Genomic DNA, 22,710 nt, shown 5'->3' on the forward strand with positions numbered 1-22,710 from the left:
TAGTCACTGTCACACGGGAGACTGGCTCCATCTTCGTGAGTCCTTGAACTCCACAGTCTGACCCCTAATAGAAATAACCCCATAAGCAAACTAGTAAGGGGTGGGGTGGGAGGTTTCATCTAATAAGAAACACATCAGGTCCCCCCTCCAGTGTTACAGGAACTGGGAGGCCTCCTCCGCAGCCACAGAACAAAGTAACATAAGGTATTCCGTGCTGTGGACACAGGAACAAATTTTTGTTTTTGTTTTTGTTTATTTGTTTCGAGACAGAGTTTCTCATTGTAGACCAGGCTGGCCTCGAACTCACAGAGATCCACCTGCCTCTGCCTCCAGAGTGCTGGGATTACAAGCATGTGCCACCACCTCCTGGCGGAACAAAATTTTTAAACAGGACATGATGACCCCTCCATCTGCAGCCATACCCTTGGCTTGAAGCACTGAGCAATTGTATCCCTGAGGACCCAAACTGACCAGATTACCCTGTCTTCAATAAAATCTAAGTTCATTGACAAGCCCGAGTTCCATGATGGCGGTTGTGTGAGGGTGCTCAAAGCTTAGCATTGTTCTAGAGTCCTGAGACATAGCAACCCCTCATCCAGGGCTAAATGTCATTCGTGAGCAGTGCAGGCCAAGGCTCCATGCAGGTAAACCCATCCTCCTCCTGCTCCAGCTAGCCATCCCAGCTGCTAGGTGAGGAAGAATAACAAGAATAGGATCAACAGGAACGCATAGCCTTCGCGGCCCGTGATGCCTTTGGAGAGGAACCTCGAATAAACCCCAGATAGCAGCCCCCAGGAAAGTCTCCGAGAAAATGCTAATCAGATTCAGAAACTCTGGAGTCTGGACCTCCAACCAAAAGTTTCCAGTCCTGAAAAATTCAGATCCAGGGGTTTGGGGATTTAGCTCAGTGGTAGAGCACTTGCCTAGCAAGCACAGGCCCTGGGTTATATCCTCAGCTCAAAAAAAAAAATCAAATCCAATCTCCTCTGTCCTTCCTCATGTAGGCCACCAGGTGGCGCCAGCAACGGGGATTTCAAAAACAAAACTAAACTGGGAAGTCAGAATTTTTTGTTTATGCAAATGTTCATTCCCTACAACATTCCTCAGGGAATGGTCACCCCTCCGCTGCCACAGTCCTTCCCTCCCGCTCTCCTCCTGTGCATGCACACTCCCTCTTTCAACTTACAGTGCCTGAAGACTGACTGTTCAGGAGAGCTGAGGACCCAAAACAAACTGGCCTTGAGACATGTGAGTAAGGCTGATGGGCACCAAGGGGGGGGGGGTGGGGAGGGATTGGGCACAGGAGGCAAGCATGCTCCCACATTATTAAAAAAATAATAATTAAATTAAAAAAAAAAAAAACAAGGACACAACACTATTTCCTGTCTCCAGTGCACACACATATACAAGGACATGTTCCTCAGCCCTCCTCCCAAGGACCAGACTCTTAGGCATGAGCTGGGGCTGCCCCTCTTTTCTTGACTCTGGGCTCATAGCAGGGTAACAGTGAGGGAGGGAACCCTGTGAATGAGGAGAGAATCCCCTATGTGTGTTTCTTAGACTCCGTGAAGGGTTTCTCCCAGACGCCTTTGCTGAAGCCTTGGGAGCCTTTGAAAGCCTCAGTTAGCTGATCTCTAGCCAGTCTTATTCCAGGAAGCAAAGGAGATGAAGGAGGAGGGCAGAGAGTTGGTTTGTGGAGGAAAGCATGATGGGAGCCTGGTGACCTCTGGACTGGACACTGGTCTGCAAAGGCTGGCGCTACCCCCATTCACAGTACCTCTACTTAGTCTAGAATGGACAGAGGGGAAGGATGGGCAGTTCAATCATCCCATCTTTGCCCCACAACAGCCCAAATGGCAAGGGTGCTGCACCCTTCCGGCCCCACAAAGGCCCCCTTCTCTCTTTAACAGGCAACTCTTCGCCCTCCTTCTGGTAAGCCTGTTCTGCAGGGTGGAAGGCTCCATCTACATGTCTCAGAAGCTCTATGGAGAGGTGTCCTCCCCTCTGTATCCCAAGCCTTACCCTAACGACATTGAGACAACCACTGTGATCACAGTCCCCCCAGGGTACAGGGTGAAGCTCGTCTTCCGGCAGTTTGACGTGGAGCCTTCTGAGGGCTGTTTCTACGACTACGTCAAGGTAGGAGTCAGGGTGGGAGGGAAGGAGGAAACGCTGAGCTGGCAAAGAAGCTGGACGTCTGCGCTCTAAACACCCTGGACAATATGCCTACACCCTATCCTTGTGCAGCTCTGTAGAAACATTGGCCTTGAGTTCCTGGTGCCATAGATGGCGTACTCGTGGGTTTTGAGGCCCCCAGTGAGAATCATGGTTGGAGGAGAAAGAGTTTTGTTTTGTTTCATTGTTTCCAGGAGATCTCACTATGTATAGGAGTCAGGAGATGGCTAGCTGCAAGACCTTTAGGAAATTGCTGTGCCTCAGTTTCCCTGTATGGCTACCTACCTCATCAGGAACAGGAGGAAATGAAACATGTGATAGGTTACACTCGGCCTTCAGGGAGGACAAAAGTCTTGGTCCCCTCTACTCCGTACCTCAAAGGATTTCTTTCTTGGCCTCATCTTTCTATGTCCAGGAAAGATGAAGGGCAGGATCCAAGCAGCGCCTGTGCACTGCCACACACTCTCATTCTCGGGTAGCAGCTTGGAGGCTGATTGAACAACCTGAAAACTGCTCTTCTTCCCAACAAAGAGGACCCAACAAGTCAGAAGTGTCGTGGGGACAGGGGGCAGCACCTGGTGAAGTTAGTGAGGAAGGTGTCCTCTGCTCTTGAGAGATTGAGGAGACTAAGGAAAAGCCGTCAAGATGCCAGGCAATGCTGGCCAGTGCCAAGGCTGCTGGCTACCCAGCATACTACCATGTTCAGTTGGGTCTATCAGGAGGCAGGGCTGAGCGTGGTTTTTGAACAATAAAGCAGAAAACAAAACACAAAGCAAACAAAAACCTGGGCGTGGTGGCACACTCCTGTGATCCCAGTACTAGGGAGACTTAGACTGTTTCAGACCGGTCTGCGCTAGACAGCAAGTTCAAGGCAAGCCACTTTCTCAACACCACCGAGGAGGAAAAGGAAAGGTGGGGCGGAGAGGAAGAGGGGACAATGAGAGACCCAAGATGACCAGTCTAGGAACGAAGGAATGATAAAGGCCTAGAGACGAGGATTCCTGGGGAAGGGGGGCAGGAAGTGGTGGGAATGAGTGAGATTGGAGCCGAGGGGTGGGCAGAACACGGCAGGGAGATGACCAGGCACAGAGTGGCAGGTGAAGAGTCAACAGTCGGGATGGGAAGACAGAAGAATTACAAGTTCAACCACAGTCTAGGGCTGGAGAGATGGCTGGGTGGGTAAAGGCACTTGCCTCCAAGTGTGACAACCCTGAGTTCAATGCCAAGGATGCCCACACTGGAGGAAAAGGCCTGACTCCTGCAAGTCATCTGTGCTCCATGTGTATGCCCCGCAACCTGTCCCCCAACACACACACACACAAAGAAATTAATAAATGTCATCAAGGCCAGCCTAATTCCTACCTAAAAATAAATAAAAATGAGTGAAGGACTGGGATGGCCAGAGAAGCCTCATCTGGAGGTGTCCATAGCAGCCAGATCTGTAGGTAGTAACATTAGGTCATGATTCAATCCAAGGCAAGAGAGAGAGACCCTTCACTGGCCTGCCACATGGGACCAAGCTCCTTAGCAGGGCTTCCCTCGCTGTCCTTCCTCCAACAGATTTCTGCTGATAAGAAGACTCTAGGGAGGTTCTGTGGGCAGCTGGGGTCTCCCCTGGGCAACCCCCCAGGACAGAAGGAGTTCATGTCCCAGGGGAACAAGATGCTGCTGACCTTTCACACAGACTTCTCCAATGAAGAGAATGGGACCCTCATGTTCTACAGGGGTTTCCTGGCCTACTACCAGGCTGTGGGTGAGTGGTCCCTGGGGCCAGCCCTTCTTGCTGGCCTCAATCACAGGAGTGGGTAGGGGACAAGCTTGAACCCAAGGAACCCAGAAGCCTGCCCTTCCTTATTTCCCTCAGCAAGATGGGGTCTGACAATCTGGGTTCTCCTGCTACCTAGCAGTTCCCAGAGAGCATTAGGGAGGTGTGGAGGCCAGAAGTGGACTTTGTCTCCTGGCTTCTGGTACATGACTCTTTGAGAAAGAACCACACGGAAGTATCTGGACAGAAGACCCCATGCCATGGCACAACAATAGTACGTCTGATCCCAGAAGTCTCGGGATAGGAACCTAACCCTTCCTTCTGGAATCCCTTCCAGATCGTGATGAATGTGCATCCCAGGTCAACTCAGTGGAAGGGGGCTACCTGCCCCAATGCCAACACCTGTGCCACAACTATCTTGGAGGCTACTTCTGTTCCTGCCGTCCAGGCTATGAGCTTCAGAAAGACGGACGATCCTGTCAGGGTGAGGCAGAGAGGGGGTGAGAGGGTGGGCAAGGACTGAGCAGAGGCTTGCTGGACCAACCTCAGAGCCCTCATGACCTGTCTGGTTCTGCTCTCATAGCTGAGTGTAGCAGTGGGCTGTACACAGAGCCCTCGGGCTATGTCTCCAGCCTTGAATACCCTCAGCCCTACCCACCGGATCTGCGCTGCAACTACAGTATCCGGGTAGAGCGGGGTCTCACGGTGCACCTCAAGTTCCTGGATCCTTTCGAAATTGATGACCACCAGCAAGTACACTGTCCCTATGACCAGCTCCAGGTACAGCTATACTTTACACTCTCCTTCGTATATCCACATGGCTCCATGGGCCCCTGCTTCTTCCTGGGTCCTCTGACTGAGTAGCATTGCTGACCAGCATCACAGAGGTCTAGAACAGCTCCCACACAACAGTCAGTGGGTCCTGGGGCTGGGGGGAGGGGGTCATTGTTCACCTGCAGTTAGGAACATACACCAGGTAGGCTGATACCCAAGAGGCCATGTGTAAAAATGAACCCTCTGGAGAAATAACATCAACCTCCCCGCCTCTTCCCATCAGATCTACGCTAACGGGAAGAACTTGGGCGAATTCTGTGGAAGTCGGAGGCCTCCAGACCTCGACACCAGCAGCAATGCAGTGGATCTGCTGTTCTTCACCGATGAGTCAGGGGACAGTCGAGGCTGGAAGCTTCACTACACCACTGAAAGTAAGAGGGTTATGCCGAGCGTGGCTTACTGGTAAAACTCCTGTCTGACATGCATGAGTCCCTGGGTTCAGTTCCAGCCCCTACAACTAAAGTATCTAAGCACCTCACTTCCTGCCAATAATGAGGGACAGTGGGGGGAAGGAAGGACAAACGGCTCTGATGTGAACATGCCCTCTGGCACCACCCACAGTCATCAAGTGCCCCCAACCCAAGGCCCTAGATGAGTTCACCATCATCCAGGAACCGCAGCCGCAGTACCAGTTCCGGGATTACTTCATTGTTACCTGTAAACAAGGCTACCAGCTCGTGGAGGTGAGAGGCTGGGGCTGACAGGAGAGACCCTCCCGGTGCCCCCTGGGTGCCCAAGGGGTCGGGGGGCGACAACTAAGATCGTCTGATCTTTGGTACTGTAGACTCAGAAGGGGCCTTCGAGGGTGGAGCTGGAAGTACCAGTCCACCTGCTGTCCGATCTGACTACACAGAAAAGGGGCTGAGGTTCAAGGTCCATCTAGGCTACAGAGCAAGTTCAGGGCCAACCTGGGTGACTCAATGAAACCTTGTCTCAAAGTTAAAAGCAAAAGAGAAGGCTGGGATATGGCGCAGCAGCAGAGTGTTTGCCTAGCAGGCAGATGGCCCTAGGTTCAATGCCCAGTACCGTAAAGAAGAAAAATGGAATCAACTTTGCCTGCAGACTGATGAAGAAGTTAAGTAGGTAGGAGAGGCGTAATGATGACAGTCGGTCTCACTGTGTAGACCAGGCTGGATTCAAACTCTGTCCTCCTGCCTCCACTTGCTGGGTCCTGGGATGACAAGATGCCCTGAGGCCCATCTTATTCTTGCTCTTAAGTTATTCCGGCCAGGTGTGGTGGCGGCGGCAGAGCTGAGGTGGTGGTATATACCTGTATCATGCACTCAGGGTGCTAAAGCAGAACACCATGAACTTGAGACCAGCCTGGGCTGCAGAGCTAGTTCCAGGCCAGCCTAGGCTGTACAACAAGGCCCCATCTCAAAAACAAGTTCATATTTTCCAATACTATCAAGAGAATGCCACCTTGGGGTCTGTGCCCTCTCCATTCACCTGCTACATCATCATATTAAACACCTATGAAAGTGGCCAGTCAGCACTAGGATTTGAGGGAAAGCCCTTGATTTTAAGAAAACTGCCATGTAGGAGAGAATGTGGTGCAGACCCTGGCTGGGAGGGCATTTCAGGGCAAAAGAGTGAGAAGCCGAGGTCTGCTCCAGGAAATGGTCTTTGTTTTGATACAAAAATACAGTCCTGACTTGTTTGCTTTTTTATTACAATGGAGAGGGGGGGGACAGGTTTTTTATTACAATTTGTGGAAGCAGGCAAGAATCTAAAAAGGTTATTGAATCTACCAGTGAGCCTTGCTGTGACTTTCTGCTTTGGAACTTAGTAGCCTATCTATAGCCCTGGCTTGAGAGCACTAGTTAGGGAGGAGGGAGGAGCCACATCTCTCAGGCCCTGTGGTCTAAGAGATGGACACCACACCGGTCACCACATTCTTTACATGCCGTGTGCATTGTGGGGAGGGGAGCTGTGTGCTGATGGTTGGTCTAATTTCCCCTCTGACAGGGAAACCAGGCGCTGCTCTCCTTCACAGCTGTTTGCCAGGATGATGGCACATGGCATCGTGCCATGCCCAGGTGCAAGAGTAAGTCACGAATTGGATGTCTCTGCCCCTAGGGACCTGCCATCTCTTAGACTTTAGACCTGAGCTGGGAGGGAGAAAGAATTCAAAGTCTCATCTGCAGGGTCCTAGCTCTTGGCTTGTCCTTTAAAGTTCAAGGCCCATCTCAGAAAGTTAAGTCCTCATCTCTGGCCTGATGGGCTCTGCCAGAACTGAATTTCACTCCTTCCATTGCAAGTGTCCACCCCACTGACCACACTCTCTGAGACAGCTCACACTCTGGACAAGGTTTCTATGCAAGTGGCCTCCTCTCCTTTACAACTCTGTGTTCTCTCTAAGTCAAGGACTGTGGGCAGCCCCGAAGCCTGCCTAATGGGGACTTCCGCTACATCACCACAAGAGGCGTGAACACCTATGAAGCCAGTATCCAATATTCCTGCCATGAACCATATTATAAGATGAAGACCAGAGCTGGCAGCAGTGAGTCTGTTCGAGGTAGGAACTGATGCTCATCACAGTCCTCAGTCCTCTTTATGGCTGTGAAGGACGGTGAAATTTCTTCAATAGAGTCCTAGGAACTGGCTGAAGGATCCTAAATTGCAATGCCAAAAAAGTCTAATAGGTTTGAGAAAAGGGCACCCAAGCTGATGGAAAACAAAGACTTGAATCTCATAATCCATCAGCTCCCTCTCACTACTATAACCATTACCAATACTACCACTGCCAGCAACAGTGCCATCACCCACCAACAATGACATACCACCAATACCATCATCATCATCATCATCGTCACTTCCAACACCAACAGTCACCACCATCATACCAACACCAGCACCACCAACACCAACATCACCACCACACTGATACTACCACCACCATTACCAACATCAACAATCTCCACTACCACATTACCATTGCCAAAACCACCATCACTGTTCCCAAAACAAATTATCACCATCATGGCCATCACTATTATCACCACATCCACACTGTCTCCACCATATCCATTCATTAGCAATACCAATAAAGTCATTGCCACCAACTCTACCATTAATAATAAATAGCAACACTACACCACCATGACCGCCGTCACCATCACCACCATCACATTTACAGTGAAATGCCCTCTCTCAGGCTCTTGTGCTGTGATCTTTTGCATTTGGGTTTACTTAATGCTTCTCAAACTCGTCTATGGGTTGGTTGGTTTACTGTGGTCATGGAGATTAAACCTAGGGTCTCTCTGAGGCACTCTTACCACTGAGCTATGGTCCCAGCCTGCCCATTTGTTAATATCCGATCTCTCTCCTCTCTCTCTCTCTCTCTCTCTCTCTCTCTCTCTCTCTCTCCTCAAATTCACTGTGTAGCCAAGGATGATTTTAAACACTGAATCTTCCTGCTTTTATATCCCAAGAGCTAGGATTATAGGTATATGCCATCACATCTAACCAAAATTTAAATTTCTCTTTAAATTAAAAAGAAAAAATCCAAGACTGAGGATATTGCTCAGGGGTAATGCACTTGCCTACCATGTGAGAGTCCCTGAGCTACATCTTCAACATAGAAGGAAGGGAGAGAGGGAGGGAGAGAAGGAAGGAGAGAGAGAGAGGGAGGGAGGGAGGGAGAGAGGGAGGGGAATTGGGCTTAATCTTAATTTCCTAGTTTTAAAATGAAGACAACACACACTTGAAAGTGCCCCAGTGTTAAGATGGGATAATACAGATAAAATACTCAGCAACAAACAGGGCAGAGTGTCAGCAGCGAAGATGTAGCTCCTGCTGGGTGTGCTGCTGCACTCCCGGAATGCCAGCACCTTGGTGACTGTGGCAGAAGGATGGAGAGTTCAAGGCCAGCTTGAGCATCTTAGCAAATTCAAGGCCAACCTGTGCTAAACAATGAAACCTGGAGAGAGAGATAGTGAAGGAGGACCTGGCATTATTATCTATAATCCTGCTACCAAGATGCCTCACTGATAAGCTTTGGCTAGCTTCCTTCCAGTGTGTGAATCTGCTTTCACAAATAGGTGTGACCCCAAATATATATAGTCAAGCATTCTTTTTTCACCCAACAATAAGACAAGATATGTGTGCAAAGTCTCTTAATACTTTTCTATGTCTGTCTAGATTGAACCAGTCAACTTTGACCCATGATGTGGTGGCTCTTTTCTCTGTCTTCCTACGTACCCTCAGCGTCCAATGGCCTCTGCTGCCTGCTTTTTCTGACCCATCACCTCCAGCCTTGATTCTAACTCCTTTTGTGTGCAGGCATGTATACCTGCACAGCGCAGGGAATTTGGAAGAATGCAGAAGAAGGGGAGAAAATGCCGCGGTGTCTGCCAGGTAAATACTGCGCGGTCCCAGCTGTGGTTTGCAGTATTGCAGGCGGGGCCTTAGGAGAACCGTGGAGCAGAGAAGGGAAGCCAAGTGAGGCGATCCCTTAGCTCAAAGCGAAAGCCGGTGAGGTGGAAGGAAAGGGAAGGAGAATGAAGGTCCCAGGAGAGAGGCACAGAGAATCAACTAGTCCTGAAGGTGTGGTGCTCACATAGACAAGGGATCGGAGAGTAAACTCAGGGAAAGTCTGGGAAGGAATAAATAAGGATGAGGAGAGTTCGCCAGGAATAGGCTATAGAATGCACTATAGGAACAGGAAGATAGAGGGTGGGAAACCGAGCCAAGGAGGGAAGAAGGGCGGGACCTGGGGCTGACTGGTCCTCATTCCCCATCTCTCTGCAGTGTGTGGGAAGCCTGTCAACCCCGTGACAGAGAAGCAACGCATCATCGGAGGGCAGAAAGCCAAACCCGGCAACTTCCCCTGGCAGGCGTTCACCAACATCCACGGGCGAGGGGGCGGGGCCCTGCTCGGAGACCGCTGGGTCGTGACTGCAGCCCACACCATCTACCCCAAGGAACACAACAACAGACAGAACAACGCCAGTAAAGATGTTTTCCTGGGCCACATAAACGTGGAAGAGATCAAAAAACTGGGACACCACCCGGTCCGTAGGGTCATTGTCCATCCCGACTACCGCCAAGATGAGCCCAACAATTTTGAAGGAGACATCGCCCTGCTGGAGCTGGAAAACCCTGTCACACTGGGTCCCAACCTCCTCCCCATCTGTCTCCCTGACGATGAGACCTTCTATGATGAAGGCCTCATGGGTTATGTCAGTGGCTTTGGGATAACCGAAGATAAAATTGCTTTTAACCTCCGGTTTGTCCGCCTGCCTGTAGCTGTAAGAGAGGCATGCCAGCGATGGCTCCAGACCAAGAAGAGTAATGATGTGTTTTCTCAGAATATGTTCTGTTCTGGGGACCCAGCTCTAAAGCATGATGCCTGCCAGGGGGACAGTGGAGGTGTTTTTGCAGTTAGGGACCGAGATCGTGATATCTGGATCGCCACAGGCATCGTGTCCTGGGGCATTGGGTGTGGTGATGGATATGGCTTTTACACCAAGATACTCAATTATGTTGACTGGATCAAGAAAGAGATGGGAGAGGAAGACTGAACCCAGAGTTCACTAGGTCAGAATCCAGTGTGTAGTGTATTAAAAAATTATCTGACCGATTATTGGTAACCACCATGATCCCATATTAAAATCACAGACAGTGTGTAGAATAAACTGTCTTTTCTATAGCCCCAACATTCTGGTGTGTTGATTTCAACATAGACTATGTAGCCCAGGCTGTCCTAAAATTTACAGTCCTCCTGCCTAAGGCTCAGGGTTAACAATGTCGGGTGGAGAGATGGCTCCTGGTAAGGAATGGACTGTTCTTGCAGACAATATAGTTTGATTTCCAGCACCCCTGTCATATGGCTCACAACTGCCTCTAACACCAGCTCCACAGGAGGCCCAAGGCCTTCGACTCTTCAGACACCTGCACATACCCACATACACATATATAATTAAAGTACTAGTCTATATTTTTGTCTTGATTGTATGATATGAAGAAAGTCCTGGTTTTTCTTGAGCATATTTGAAAATTAAAAGCTTTTTAAACACATCAGCGTCTTGTTACTACATTCTCCTTGAGGAAGAATGATGTGAATTTGTGTCTCCAAGTTGAATCAGTTATCATTTGAGACAAGTTCTTACTATACTGTATATTGAGACTAGGCTGGTCTCAAATTCATAGGCCAAGAAGTCCTCCGCCCTCAGCATCCCAAGAGCTGAGGCTACAGATGTGTGCCACCATACCCAGTTGACTAAAAATATTTTGAGGGGTTGGGGATTTAGCTCAGTGGTAGAGCACATGCCTAGCAAGCACAAGGCACTGGGTTCGATCCTCAGCTCTGGGCAAATATATATATATATGTGTGTGTGTGTGTGTGTGTATATATATACATATATATATATACATATATATATATATATTTGAAATAAAAATAAAGTGTTCTTCCTCTTAAATTGTTATTTAACATATATGGGTATTTTGCCTGTGCACCACATTCATGCAGTCCCCCAGAAACCAGAAGAAGGCACTGGATCCCTTGAGACTAGAGTTACACATACTTATGAGCTGCCATGTGGTCTGGGAACCAACCCTGCATCCTCGGCAAGAGTAGCCAGTGCTCTTAACCACTGAGCCATCTCTCTAGGTCAGTCTTTCTTGTAAGGTGATTGTTTTCGTGTATTTTGTTACAATAATGAAAAGCTGATTAATGCACTTATTCACTGGTCTATTTTCCTCTGACTAAAGAAAACTGATGATTCTCCAAGCATAGTACACGCCTGTAATGCCAGCATTTAAGAAGCAGAGGCAGGGGGAACACAAATCCAAGGTCATTCTTGGCTGCATAGCCAGTTTGAAACCAGCACAAGCCATATAAAACCTGCTTCAAGGAGGAGAGAAAAAGGAAGGAAAGGAGAAAGTTCTAAAGGGAGGCTCTTAAAAACTCAGGAAGTAAACAACTCAAAAGCCTCAGGAAGTCTCTGACATTGGCCAGATGAAGCAGGCTTCTTCCTCCCCAGGTTATACAAGCAATGAGGACAGCTGAGGCTGCTCAGACCAGCCAAGCTGCTTGGAGGAAGCTCAGCTGAGCAGAGATGCCTCCAAGTCCTGCAGTGAGTTCCTGGGTTGCAGCTTTCATGAGCTGTCACTCATGCTGGGGTAAACTGTCAGCAATGCAGCTGCTTTGAGTTGTTCTTATTCCTGTAAGCAACCCCAGACCTATTCTCCCGTATAAACTCATTAGTTCAGCAATTAGACTTGCAGGATATCCTGACTTTGGTCTGTCATTAATTCCCTATCTAGGGAGAGTAAATGTTGGTACACTCCCAACAACAGTACCATACAAGTCCTTCCTTGCCAAACTCTCCCCACTTAGAAGGACCTTGGCCTCATACTTAAGAACAAACAATGCAAAGCAGGCTGGAGAGATGCTCAGTGGTTGAGAGCACTTGTTGCTCTTGCAGAGGACCTGGGTTCAGTTCTCAGCACCCATGTGGTAGCTCACTATCAGTGAAATTATTAAGGCCACTCCACATAGTTAAAAGGGAGGTTTATTTTGTGGCATAACTTACAAATGAAGGGATAGGTAGGTTGTAGGGTCTGGAAAAGGTATGGCGCAGTCCTGCGGTATTCTCTGGAGAACTCTACTCGGTCTACCTCCAGCGTCTAGGGTCCAGGCACCAAAAAATCCCTCTCAATTGGATCCTGGGTCTTCAGCGTCCTCTCTCGGCCCCATCTTGTAGGCGTGACCATTACCGAAGCCTCAGTGGGGGTTGGAACTTCCAGGCCAAGGCTAAAATGGCTACCCACTACAGCTCACAACCATCTATAACTCCAGTTCCAGAGAATCTGATGCCCTCTTCTTGCCTCCACAGGCACCAAGCATGCATGTGGTGCACAGTCATATATTTAAACATTCATACATATAAAACAAAAATATAAACATCTTTTTCAAAAAATAATTTTAAAAAAGATAGTATATAGGTGGCTTTGAACAAACTTGTTTTTTCTTTTTACATTTATTTATTCTCTCTCTTCTCTCTCTCTCTCTCTCTATCTATCTCTCTTTCTGTGTGTGTGTGTGTGTGTGTGTGTGTGTGTGTGTGTGTGTGTTCATTTACCATGGCACATGTGTAGTGACAGAAACAAGCAGATGCTATAACAGGCTGCTCAGTCGTCTCTCAGGGATCAGGCCTCACTTTCAGTTTCCTGAGACTGAGTAGGCAGTTTCTAAAGAGCAACAAACAAAGGACAACGTCCAACATCCCCAACAGCAAGGAGGAGGCCCTAGTACCTCAGTACCAGATCAGGACTGAGCCACAGTCAGCAGATAACCAAATAAGGACAAAGCCTGGCACTTGTCCAGGCCTGCCCCAAAATGGAAAAGCTGTAGCCTTAACCAGCCCTTGCTAGTCCTGGCCAATTAGAACGTACTAATATGATTGTCACTTGCTTAAGCCAATCGTATCTAAAGTGACCTAGCTGCTCTAGGACTTCCCCTTGGCTGTGCTTGAAAGGAACCTGTTAGCTCCTCTCTGGGTGCCATTCCGCCTTTGTGTTGATGACCAGCCCCAGTATACTGGAAACTTTCCCAAGATAATAAACACTTTTGCTGATTGCTGATTTGTGGGAATTCTCCAGGACTCTAACATGTAGAAGTCAAAGGATAACTTGCAGGAGTCAGTTCTCTTCGTCCATTGTGTGCCTTCCAGGATTTGAACTCTGGTCTTCAGGCTTGGCAGCAGGTCCTTTTTACCTACAAAGCTATCCTGCTGGACCCAAATTTGTTTCATTTTATCTTCTTGTTTTATATACAGAGTAAGTTACTTAATTCATTTCATAATAAGGGAGAAATTTTAAGCCATTTAAAAAACTTTTTTAGGAGCCAGGTAGTGGTGGTGCACACCGCTAAATGGTCTTATTATTGGAAAAAGCCCAGAGCCAGATATTGGAGCGAAAGCTGAAAGATCAAAGAAGCAGAGCAAGCCAGCCACAAGTCCTTACCTCTACAAAATCCTCAGTCTACCCTACCATCTTATTTCCTTGGATTAAAGGCATGTGTGCTTTCTAAGCAAAGGCATGAGGTCTCAAGTACTGGGATTAAAGGTGTGTGCCACCATGCCTGGCTCTGTTCCCAGTGTGACCTTGAACTCACAGAGATACAGACAGATCTCTGTCACCCGAGTGATTGGATTAAGAATGTGTGCCATCACTGTCTGGCTTCTATGTCTAATCTAGTGGCTGGCTCTGTCCTCTGGTCCCCAGATAAGCTTTATTGGGGTGTATACTATATCACCACACACACACTAAGATAAGATAAATAATAGAATATTTTCTTAAATTTGCAAAATACAAATGTGCTGTGGATATCGCTCTGTGTAAATAAAGTTCTGATTGGCCAGTGGCCAGGCAGGAAAACTCTAACTACAAATGGCGTCCAACGTGTCGGCAAGAATTTCCACCTAAAACCTGAGAAAAAAGATTCTAAGACGGAGCTAAAAACAGCTTCCTAGTTGTCTTTCTCAAGGTAGCGGCAGCCTGCCGGTTTCAGCTACTATGGCGGGTCCCTGGCGTGTGCGTCTGACCTGCAGTGTGGCGGGAATGAGGAGTCTACAAGCGACACTTTACTCTGCTGCATGGTAGATTTAGCCTTTGCTAGTTTAAAAAAAGAAAAAAAGTTTCTGGGCTATGCACTGCTTTGATAGAACTGCTTCTGATAGTTGGTAGTACACATGGCTCCAGACCCAGAGCTGGCGGTAAACTGTCCCACTGCCATGTTGGGAAGCTGAGGTGGGTGGAGCCAGCAGCCACAGTGGTGTTTCAGTCTTACAAAGATGGATATTACACAGAAAATCTGGTTTGTCTTGTCTTTGGGATTTTTAACTACAGAAAAAGATTTGATCTTAAAAGCTGTTGAGTTAAACAAATATGTAAATTTTAAAGGTACCTTGACTTCAAAATTTGGATATAAGGATATGTTGCTTTGGAAAAGAGTCTCTGCTTTTGTTTCCACAGAAAGCCAGAGGCTGTGAATTTGTTCCAGATTAAGATACATCAGGTTTGATCAGCCAAGACCACCTGAAAGGTCTCCAATGACACCATGGCCCAGATGATCCAACATCCAAAATGGTTTCAAGGCAACTGGCTCAGAGGTTCACCCTCACAGACTACTACATAATCCTAAAATTTTCTTTGTGTCCCCATAAGATACAGCGCCCCCCTCCAGCAGGAAGTAGTAAGAAAAACTACGCCCACATTCCCAAAATTATCAAGTTGGCTTTGGAGATGGAATTGGCTCACTCCTTCTCTAAACCCAGACATATTGCTAAAAGAAAAGGTTAAGAGATTCTCGTGTCCCAAATCAGAAGAGCCCTCTGGTGTGGGGCAGAGAAAAAACAATATTTTTCTTTAAAGCAGGTTGATTATAAATGTGATCTCTTTCTAAAGAAGAAAAGGGGATATGATATAGATATAATAGGATGAAAGGGTAGATTATGGAAGGAACTTACTTCTAAAGAACAACAACTTGTTTAAAATGTTTTACATTGGTATAGATTTTAGTCTATTGATACAAACTTAAAGTTAATTTTGTTATATTATGTGTATATTTCTACTCATATTTAAGGTATTATGTTTATATAGCTCATTTTAAATTGTAATGGATAATTAAAAATAGATTGATAATTAGTCATCTATGATAATCATACTCATAGCCACATTAGTTAAGTCTTCTAGGTATACATAGAGATATTTCAGATAGATAGGTAATCTTCAAATACTTCAAAGACCTTCAGAATATGGCATTTAAAATACTTTTAAAATTTAGACTTTCTGGACAGTGAGACATGTCTGCTTCTGGCAACACCGGATTTACTTCAAAGACGAGGATGGACATTGAAGATACTTCATATCTTATCTTCACCTTGGCAAAAATAGCCATTTGGACAAGAAACTGTTCTTGCCTGGACTGCTTGATTGACTGACTGGACGTGCAGAACCCATAGAAAGGTGACCACTGAACTTTGCTTGACAAAATGGTCCTTCAGGTTCCTGCTTCGCAGAGGAAACAGCCAGACATTCTACAGGACACTGAGAGAAGTGACCAAGAGACTCTAGCCCTGTGGGCTGAAGACAAATGCCCCAACTTTACAAAGGAACATTAGGTGACTGTCCAGGCTGCCAGCTGTCTCTGTCTACTCTTGCAAGACTCCTGAAAAATGTTTGCATCCTTCTCCCGGTTCTCAGGTAATATTACGTCCTTCTGAGGTCTTTGATGTGGTTGAAGACTAGATAGTTATAATTTCCTCAGTTATGATACAAGATAAGTTAGATATAAAACTTTAGACTCACAAATATAAGATAGATAGGATATCTTCTTTAATATTGTAACTGTAATTCTTGCTTGATAATTGTTTTGTTATATGTAATTGTACTATGTAAAAGTTAAAACCTTCCTTAAAAAAAAAAAAAAAAAGAAAAGGGGAAGTGCTGTGGATATTGCTCTGTGTAAATAAAGTTCTGATTGGCCAGTGGCCAGGCAGGAAGTATAGGCAGGACAAGAGAGGAGAGAATTCTGGGAAGTAGAAGGCTGGGGAGAGAAACCGCCAGCTGCCGCCATGAAAAGCAACGTGTAAAGACACCGGTAAGCCACAAGCCATGTGGCAAAGTATAGACTAACAGAAATGGGTTAATTTAAGATAGAAAAAGTAGATAACAAGAAGCCTGCCACAGCCATACAGTTTGTAAACAATGTAAGTCTCTGTGTGCTTTCTTGGTTGGGTCTGAGAGACTGTGGGACTGGCGGATAAGAGAGATTTGTCCTGACTGGGCCAGGCAGGAAAACTCTAACTACACAAATGGACTGGATAGCAGGTGATGGTGGCGTACACCTTTAATCTCAGCACTTGGGAGGCAGAGACAGATGAATCTCTGTAAGTTCAAAGCCAGCCTGGTCCTCAGTGAGCTCCAAGATGGCCAAGGCTACAAAGAGGAAAAAAACTTTTTAATTATTTTATGTGTATGATGTTTTTGCCTTCATGTATGTCTGTGTACCATGTATGTGCCTGGTACAAGGAGGTTAGAAAAGAGCATTGGATCCCTGGGACTGGACTTACAAGTGGTTGTGAGCTGCCATGTGGGTGCTAGGAATCAAACCCAGGTCTTCTATAAGAGCAGCCAGTGCTCTAACCACTAAACCATTTCTTCGGCCCCTAAAATACCTTTTTAAAATTTGCATTTTTATGTTCTTGGTTGGTTGGTTTGGTTTTTTGAGACACTCTTGCTCTATATCCTTGGTTGGCCTGGAACTCATGATTTAGATCAGGAACTCACTATGGAGATCCCCCTGCCTCTGCTTCCCAAGTGCTGAGATTGAAGGGGCCTGGAGTTGTTTTTAATTTAATGAGCTGCTGAGGGAAAATGCTCGGCACTGGCAGGGTCTAGAGCTGCCACAATCTCCTTACCAGGTCTCCTAGGAGCCCCTTTCTGTTGACTATGGAGTCACTGAGGGGAGAAGGGTACTTTTTTCCTTTGTTATTAAAGGTGTGTGTGTGTGTGTGTGTGTGTGTGTGTGTGTGTGTGTGTGTGTGTGTGGATGGGGGTGGGGGAGGAGTGTGTGTACCATGGCACAGGTGTGACAGACTTAGGGTTTCTACTGCTGTGAAGAGACACCATGACCACAGCAACTCTTACAAGGAAAATGTTTAATTGTAAGTGGTTCACTTATAGTTCCAGAGGTTCAGTCTATTATCATCATGACAGGGGGCATGGTGGCATGCAGGCAGACATGGTACTGGCTACGTCTTGGTCAGAAAGCAACAGGAAGTGCAGTCAAACACTGGGTGGTATACTGAGCATAGGAAACAGTAGGTGGAGTTTTTATGTCCCATCAGCCAGCTCCCCAAATAACCAGACAGAGACTTAATATTAATTATAAATGCTCACCAGATAGTTTAGGCTTGTTTCCAGCCAGCTCTTACAAAACCCATTTTTATTCATCTATGTGATATCTTGAGGCTCATTTACCTCATCTATGAACTTCCCGTGTTGTTTCTTCAGAGTCTAGCTCTTAACTCCTCAGACTCTGGCCTTCTTCTTCCTTACACTCTCTCTGTCCCGAAAATCCTGCCTAGCTATCAGCTTTTCATTAACAATTAGAGCAACACATGTTCACAGTGTGCAGAAGGATTATTCTACTGCATTTCCCCATTTTGGTCTAAATTAAAAGGAAGGATTATACAACAAAAACAATTATCAAGTAAGAATTATAATTACAATATCCAGTCCATTTGTTTTGTTGTTGTTGTTGTTGGGGTTTGTTTGGGTGGAGGGGGTTGAGACAGGGTTTCTCTGTGTAGTTTTGCTGCCTATCCTGAATCTCGATCTATAGACCAGGCTGGCCTTGAACTCACAGAGATCCACCTGCCTCTGCTTCCTGAGTGCTGAGATTAAAGGTGTGTGCCACCATCACCCTGCTATCCAGTCCATTTGTATTTTGCAAATTTAAGAAAATATTCTATTATTTATCTTATCTTAGTGAGTCTAAAGTTTTATACCTAATTTACCTTTTTGCCATAAATAAGGAAAACTTTAAGTTTAATTATCTAGCTTTTACTTCCATCAAAGACCTCAGAAGGGTGTAATGTTACCTAACGGCAGGGACATCTGGCTGCCTGGACAGTCACCCTTGGTTCTTCTGTAACTTTGGGACACCCAGCTGTGGCCTATAGGCCTGGTATATCTGACAGATATTTCTGAAAAGTAATATTTTGAAGTATTGTTCTACTTTGTCTTGACAAAGTATGGCAGTCACTGTTTTTGCATCCTGAGTCCAGTTTGGATAGTAACTGTCAGCAAATGAGGCAAGGGCAGTTTCTTTAGCCAAATGGCTAGCTTTTTCCATAAAGAAAACAAACTCCATATGAAGTTTCTTTGATGCCCATCATCTTCTTTTGAGCAAACTGGTTCTATCAGGAGCAAGCATGTCTCATTGTCAAGAAAAACCTTATGTTATTAAAACATTTTAAATGCCATATTCTGTAGGTCTTCGAAGTATTTTAAGACCATCTATCTGTTGTGGTATTGTGTTCCCCAAAATATTGTGCATCCTAATAAATTTATCTGGGGTCAGAGAACAGATAGCCACTAGATACAGAAGCTAGAAAATGGTGGCACTCATGCCTTTAATCCTAGCATTCCAGAGACAGAAATCCCTCTGGATCTCTGTGAGTTCAAGGCCACATTGGAAACAGCCAGGCTTGGTGACTCACGTCTTTAATCCCAGAAAGCCAGCCTCTAATCCCAGGGAGTGATGGCAAAATCAGAAAGATATATGAGGCATGAAGACCAGAAACTAGAAGCATTTGGCTGGTTAAGCTTTCAGGCTTTAGAGCAGCACAGTTTAGCTGAGATTCATTTTGGATGAGGACACAGAGGCTTCCAGTCAGAGGAAACAGGATCAACTGAAGAACTGCCGAGGTGAGGTAGCTGTGGCTTGTTCTGTTTCTCTGATCTTCCCGCATTCACCCCAATAACTGGCCCCAGGTTTGTTTTATTAATAAGACCTTTTTTTCCCCCCAGAGCTGAGGACCAAACCCAGGGGGCCTTGTGCTTGTTAGGCAAGCGCTCTACCACTGAGCTAAATCCCCAACCCCAATAAGAGTTTTTTTTTTGTTGTTGTTGTTGTTTTTCGAGACAGAGTTTCTCTGTGTAGTTTTGGAGTCTGTCCTGAATCTCGCTCTGTAGACCAGGCTGGCCTCAAACTCACTGAGATCCATCTATCTGGCTCTGCCTCCCGAGTGCTGGGATTAAAGGCATGTACCACCACCACCTAGCATGGAAAATATATAAACTTTTAAAGGTAGCATACATATCTGTATTAATACAAGTATAGACTGTGTGTTGTACACAAGTTAGGCAAAAATAATATTTTGTTTTATGTTTGAGCAAGTAAAATATATGTTACATGTTTTGTAGGGTTGTTTTTTTTTTAAGGTTTATTTCTTTATGTTTGTAGCCTGGGTTTTCCTAGGATCTTCCCAGATCAAACCTGATTACCTTCAACCTTGAATGAATCCACAGCCTTTCATTTTCTATGGGAACAAAAACATAACCTCTTCCTTAAAGCAACATATCTTTTGACTTCCATTTTGAAGTGAAGAGATTATTCAATATATAGGTTGTTTTAATCCAGCAGTTTCCATAATCCAAGGTGTCTAGCAGCTGTTGTTCCTTCATCAGCAATCAGAAAATTCAAAGGCAACACAATAACATACAGGATTCAGGCTCTCTGTGTATTTCTCATCTTTATGTGGCTTATTGTAATTTTTTATTACTTTATTCCTATCTTAAGGACTTTATTACTTTTAAACTTTTTTCTATGACTGTTCATGCCATTTTTTTTTCTCTCCCAGTTCTATGTACATTTTAAAATATATTATAACCCATTTAGAGGTTTTTTTTTTTTTTTTGGGTCTGGATCTATCTTTACTGTGTATCTGTAATATTTACTGTCTGCATGAGCAAAACTTAAATCCACCATGCAGCTTGGTGACATGGTGGGGCTCCTCAAGCCCACAGGCAGTGTCTGGGCATGAGAGATGTGAGACTAGGGAGCCACATTTGGCTCCATTTCTGAGTGTTTGGAACCTTTTCTTAAGCTCTTTTAGGTTTTTCTATGGATATACGTGGCATGGGTACCACCTTGGAATGCCATTAGTAGGTGGAATTTTTCTGTCCTGCCAGCCAGCTCCCCAGATAACCACACAAAGACTTAATATTAGTTATAAATGCTCAGCCAATAGCTTAGGTTTGTCTCCAGTCAGCTCTTACAACTCAAATCAACCCATTTCTATTAATCTATGTGGTGCCCCAGGCCCATTTACGTCATCTATGAACTTCCCCCTGTTGCTTCTTCTGAGTCTGGCTCCTTACACTCTGCCTTTCTTCCCAGCATTCCTTCTGCCCCCCAAAATCTTGCCTACCTATCGGCCAATCAGATTTTTATTAACAATGAGAGCAACACATTTTCACAGTGTACAAAAGGATTATTCCACAGCAAGAAACCTCAAAATCCACCCCTACAATGACACACTTCCTCCAACATATCACACCTCCTATTAATGCCACTCCCTGTGAGATTATGGGGGCCAATTACATTCAAACTACTAGAGGGACCAGCTCCAGTTGCTTTTTTCCAGGGGCCAGTTTGCTAAGGCCTCTGCCCTATATTAACCCTATGTTGACTCTTGTCTGGTTTCAACCAGACCCTCAGGAAGTACGTCCAGTCTGGCAACCAATCAGGAACTGTTCTTGCTATTTTCAGTCAGACAGACCCCTAGCATGGCAGACAGACCCCTGACATCACAACCACAGTTGCTAACCAGATGTCATGAGTCAATCATAAAATTATTCCTGTATCAGTAAGTGTCTATACCCAATCACTTCAAAGTACATTTAACCACAGCTGGAATTCCCCTAAGCAGGCTTTACCCTGGAGTCAAAACAATTTTGGGCACATGCTGATTTTTCTCCAGAATAAAGCTGGTTTCTGCAATTGCATATGGGGTGTCTTCTGATCATTTGGGGTAATCTAAGAACCCTACACTACCCTGAAGACAGAGAATGATTGACAGGAGTAGATGATCTTCTACATCCTGTGGAGGAACTCAGGTATTCAGATCATGTGGCCGTGTGTCTGCGCTCTCCCTGCTATTTTGATATGGCTGGTCTCACTAAGTTGTCTGGGTTGGATTTGAACTTATGCTGTAGCCCAGACTGGCCTTGAACTTGGGATCCTTCTACCCCAGCCTTTTAGGAGGAGGAGGCTGGGGTGATAAGCCTACACCACCACCCTTGCCAGCAAGGAGGGAATTCTCTCACAGGCACCTCAGCTCAGGAGCAAGGGTTAAAAGCCCAAGCTGGAGCTTGTCACTGGGAGCACGTCAACTTTTTCCATTGCCAGTCTTTGCTTTTGTTTCTGAGACAGGGTCTCTCTGTGTAGCTTTGGAGCCTGTCCTGGAAATCAGTCTGTAGCCCAGGCTGGCCTCGAACTCACAGAGATCCACCTGCCTCTGCCTCCCCAGTGCTGGGATTACAGGCGTGCGCCACCACTGCCCGGCCTGTTGTCAATCTTAAAGCCAGATGTGGTGATACACACACCTAGGAGACTGAGATAAAATGACCAGAAGCTCAGTGTCCTTGGCTATATAGAAAGTCAGAGGCCATCACGGACTACGAGAGACCCTGTCTCCAAAAAAAAAAAAAAAAAAAAAACCTCAGGCTGGAGAGATGACTCAGTGGTTAAGAGCACTGACTACTCTTCCAGAAGACCCAGGTTCAATCCCCAGCACCCACATGGGAACTCACAACCATCTGCAACTCAAGTTCCAGGGATCCAACACCCTCACACAGACGCACGTGCAGGCAAAACACCAGCCTCAGAGTTATAGTTCATGTTTTTGCTGTTATCTCAAACATCAAAAGAAAGGAAAGGCTCTATCACAGGTCACTCTTCTCAGTTGTTTTTATGGAGTCAAATTCAACATTTTTTATTTCATTTTTATTTATTTTATATGAATGCATGTTTTGTCTGCATGTATGTCTGAGCAACATGTGTGTGCCTAGTGCTGAAGGAAGACAGAAGAGGTCATCCAATCCCCTGGAACAGGAATTATAGACAGTTGTGAGCTGCCATGTAGGTGCTGGGAATTGAACCCAGGTCCTCTGGAAGAACAACCTCTTAACCTCTGAGCCATCTCTCCAGCCCTGTCTCTCAGGAATTTGTTGTTTGTTTGCTGTGTTCTGTTTTGCTTTATGAGACAAGGTCTAGAGTCTAACTGTAACACAAGCTGGCTTTGAACTCACTCTGGAAGCCTTCCTGGACCGGTGCTCAAAATTCTCCTGCTTCAGCTCCCTAAGTAGCTGGGGTTGCGGGCCGCCAGGCTCAGCAGCAGGCTGTTTCGCAGTTC

General features: G+C 46.0%; 1 protein-coding gene across 1 annotated transcript; it reads left to right on the forward strand.

Moving 5' to 3' along the window:
* The first annotated feature begins 1,082 nt into the window (after nt 1-1,082).
* On the forward strand, nt 1,083-10,795 carry C1r (complement C1r). Its single transcript, XM_036180882.1, has 11 exons — nt 1,083-1,248; nt 1,911-2,139; nt 3,736-3,928; nt 4,278-4,424; nt 4,524-4,720; nt 4,998-5,145; nt 5,336-5,457; nt 6,743-6,821; nt 7,137-7,292; nt 9,059-9,133; nt 9,527-10,795. Coding segments are annotated over exons 1-11 (2,121 nt in total). The 5' UTR covers nt 1,083-1,246; the 3' UTR covers nt 10,300-10,795.
* Nucleotides 10,796-22,710: the final 11,915 nt, after the last annotated feature.

This window comes from Onychomys torridus, chromosome 3 (assembly GCF_903995425.1).
Source record: "Onychomys torridus chromosome 3, mOncTor1.1, whole genome shotgun sequence".
NCBI classification, from domain to species: domain Eukaryota; kingdom Metazoa; phylum Chordata; class Mammalia; order Rodentia; family Cricetidae; genus Onychomys; species Onychomys torridus.

Bases quoted from the DNA above. Each gene is read 5' to 3' on its own strand.
- C1r (XM_036180882.1), top strand. The intron at 2,140-3,735 runs GTAGGAGTCAGG...TTCCTCCAACAG, and splicing joins GTTTCTACGACTACGTCAAG to ATTTCTGCTGATAAGAAGAC. The intron at 5,146-5,335 runs GTAAGAGGGTTA...CACCACCCACAG, and splicing joins GCTTCACTACACCACTGAAA to TCATCAAGTGCCCCCAACCC.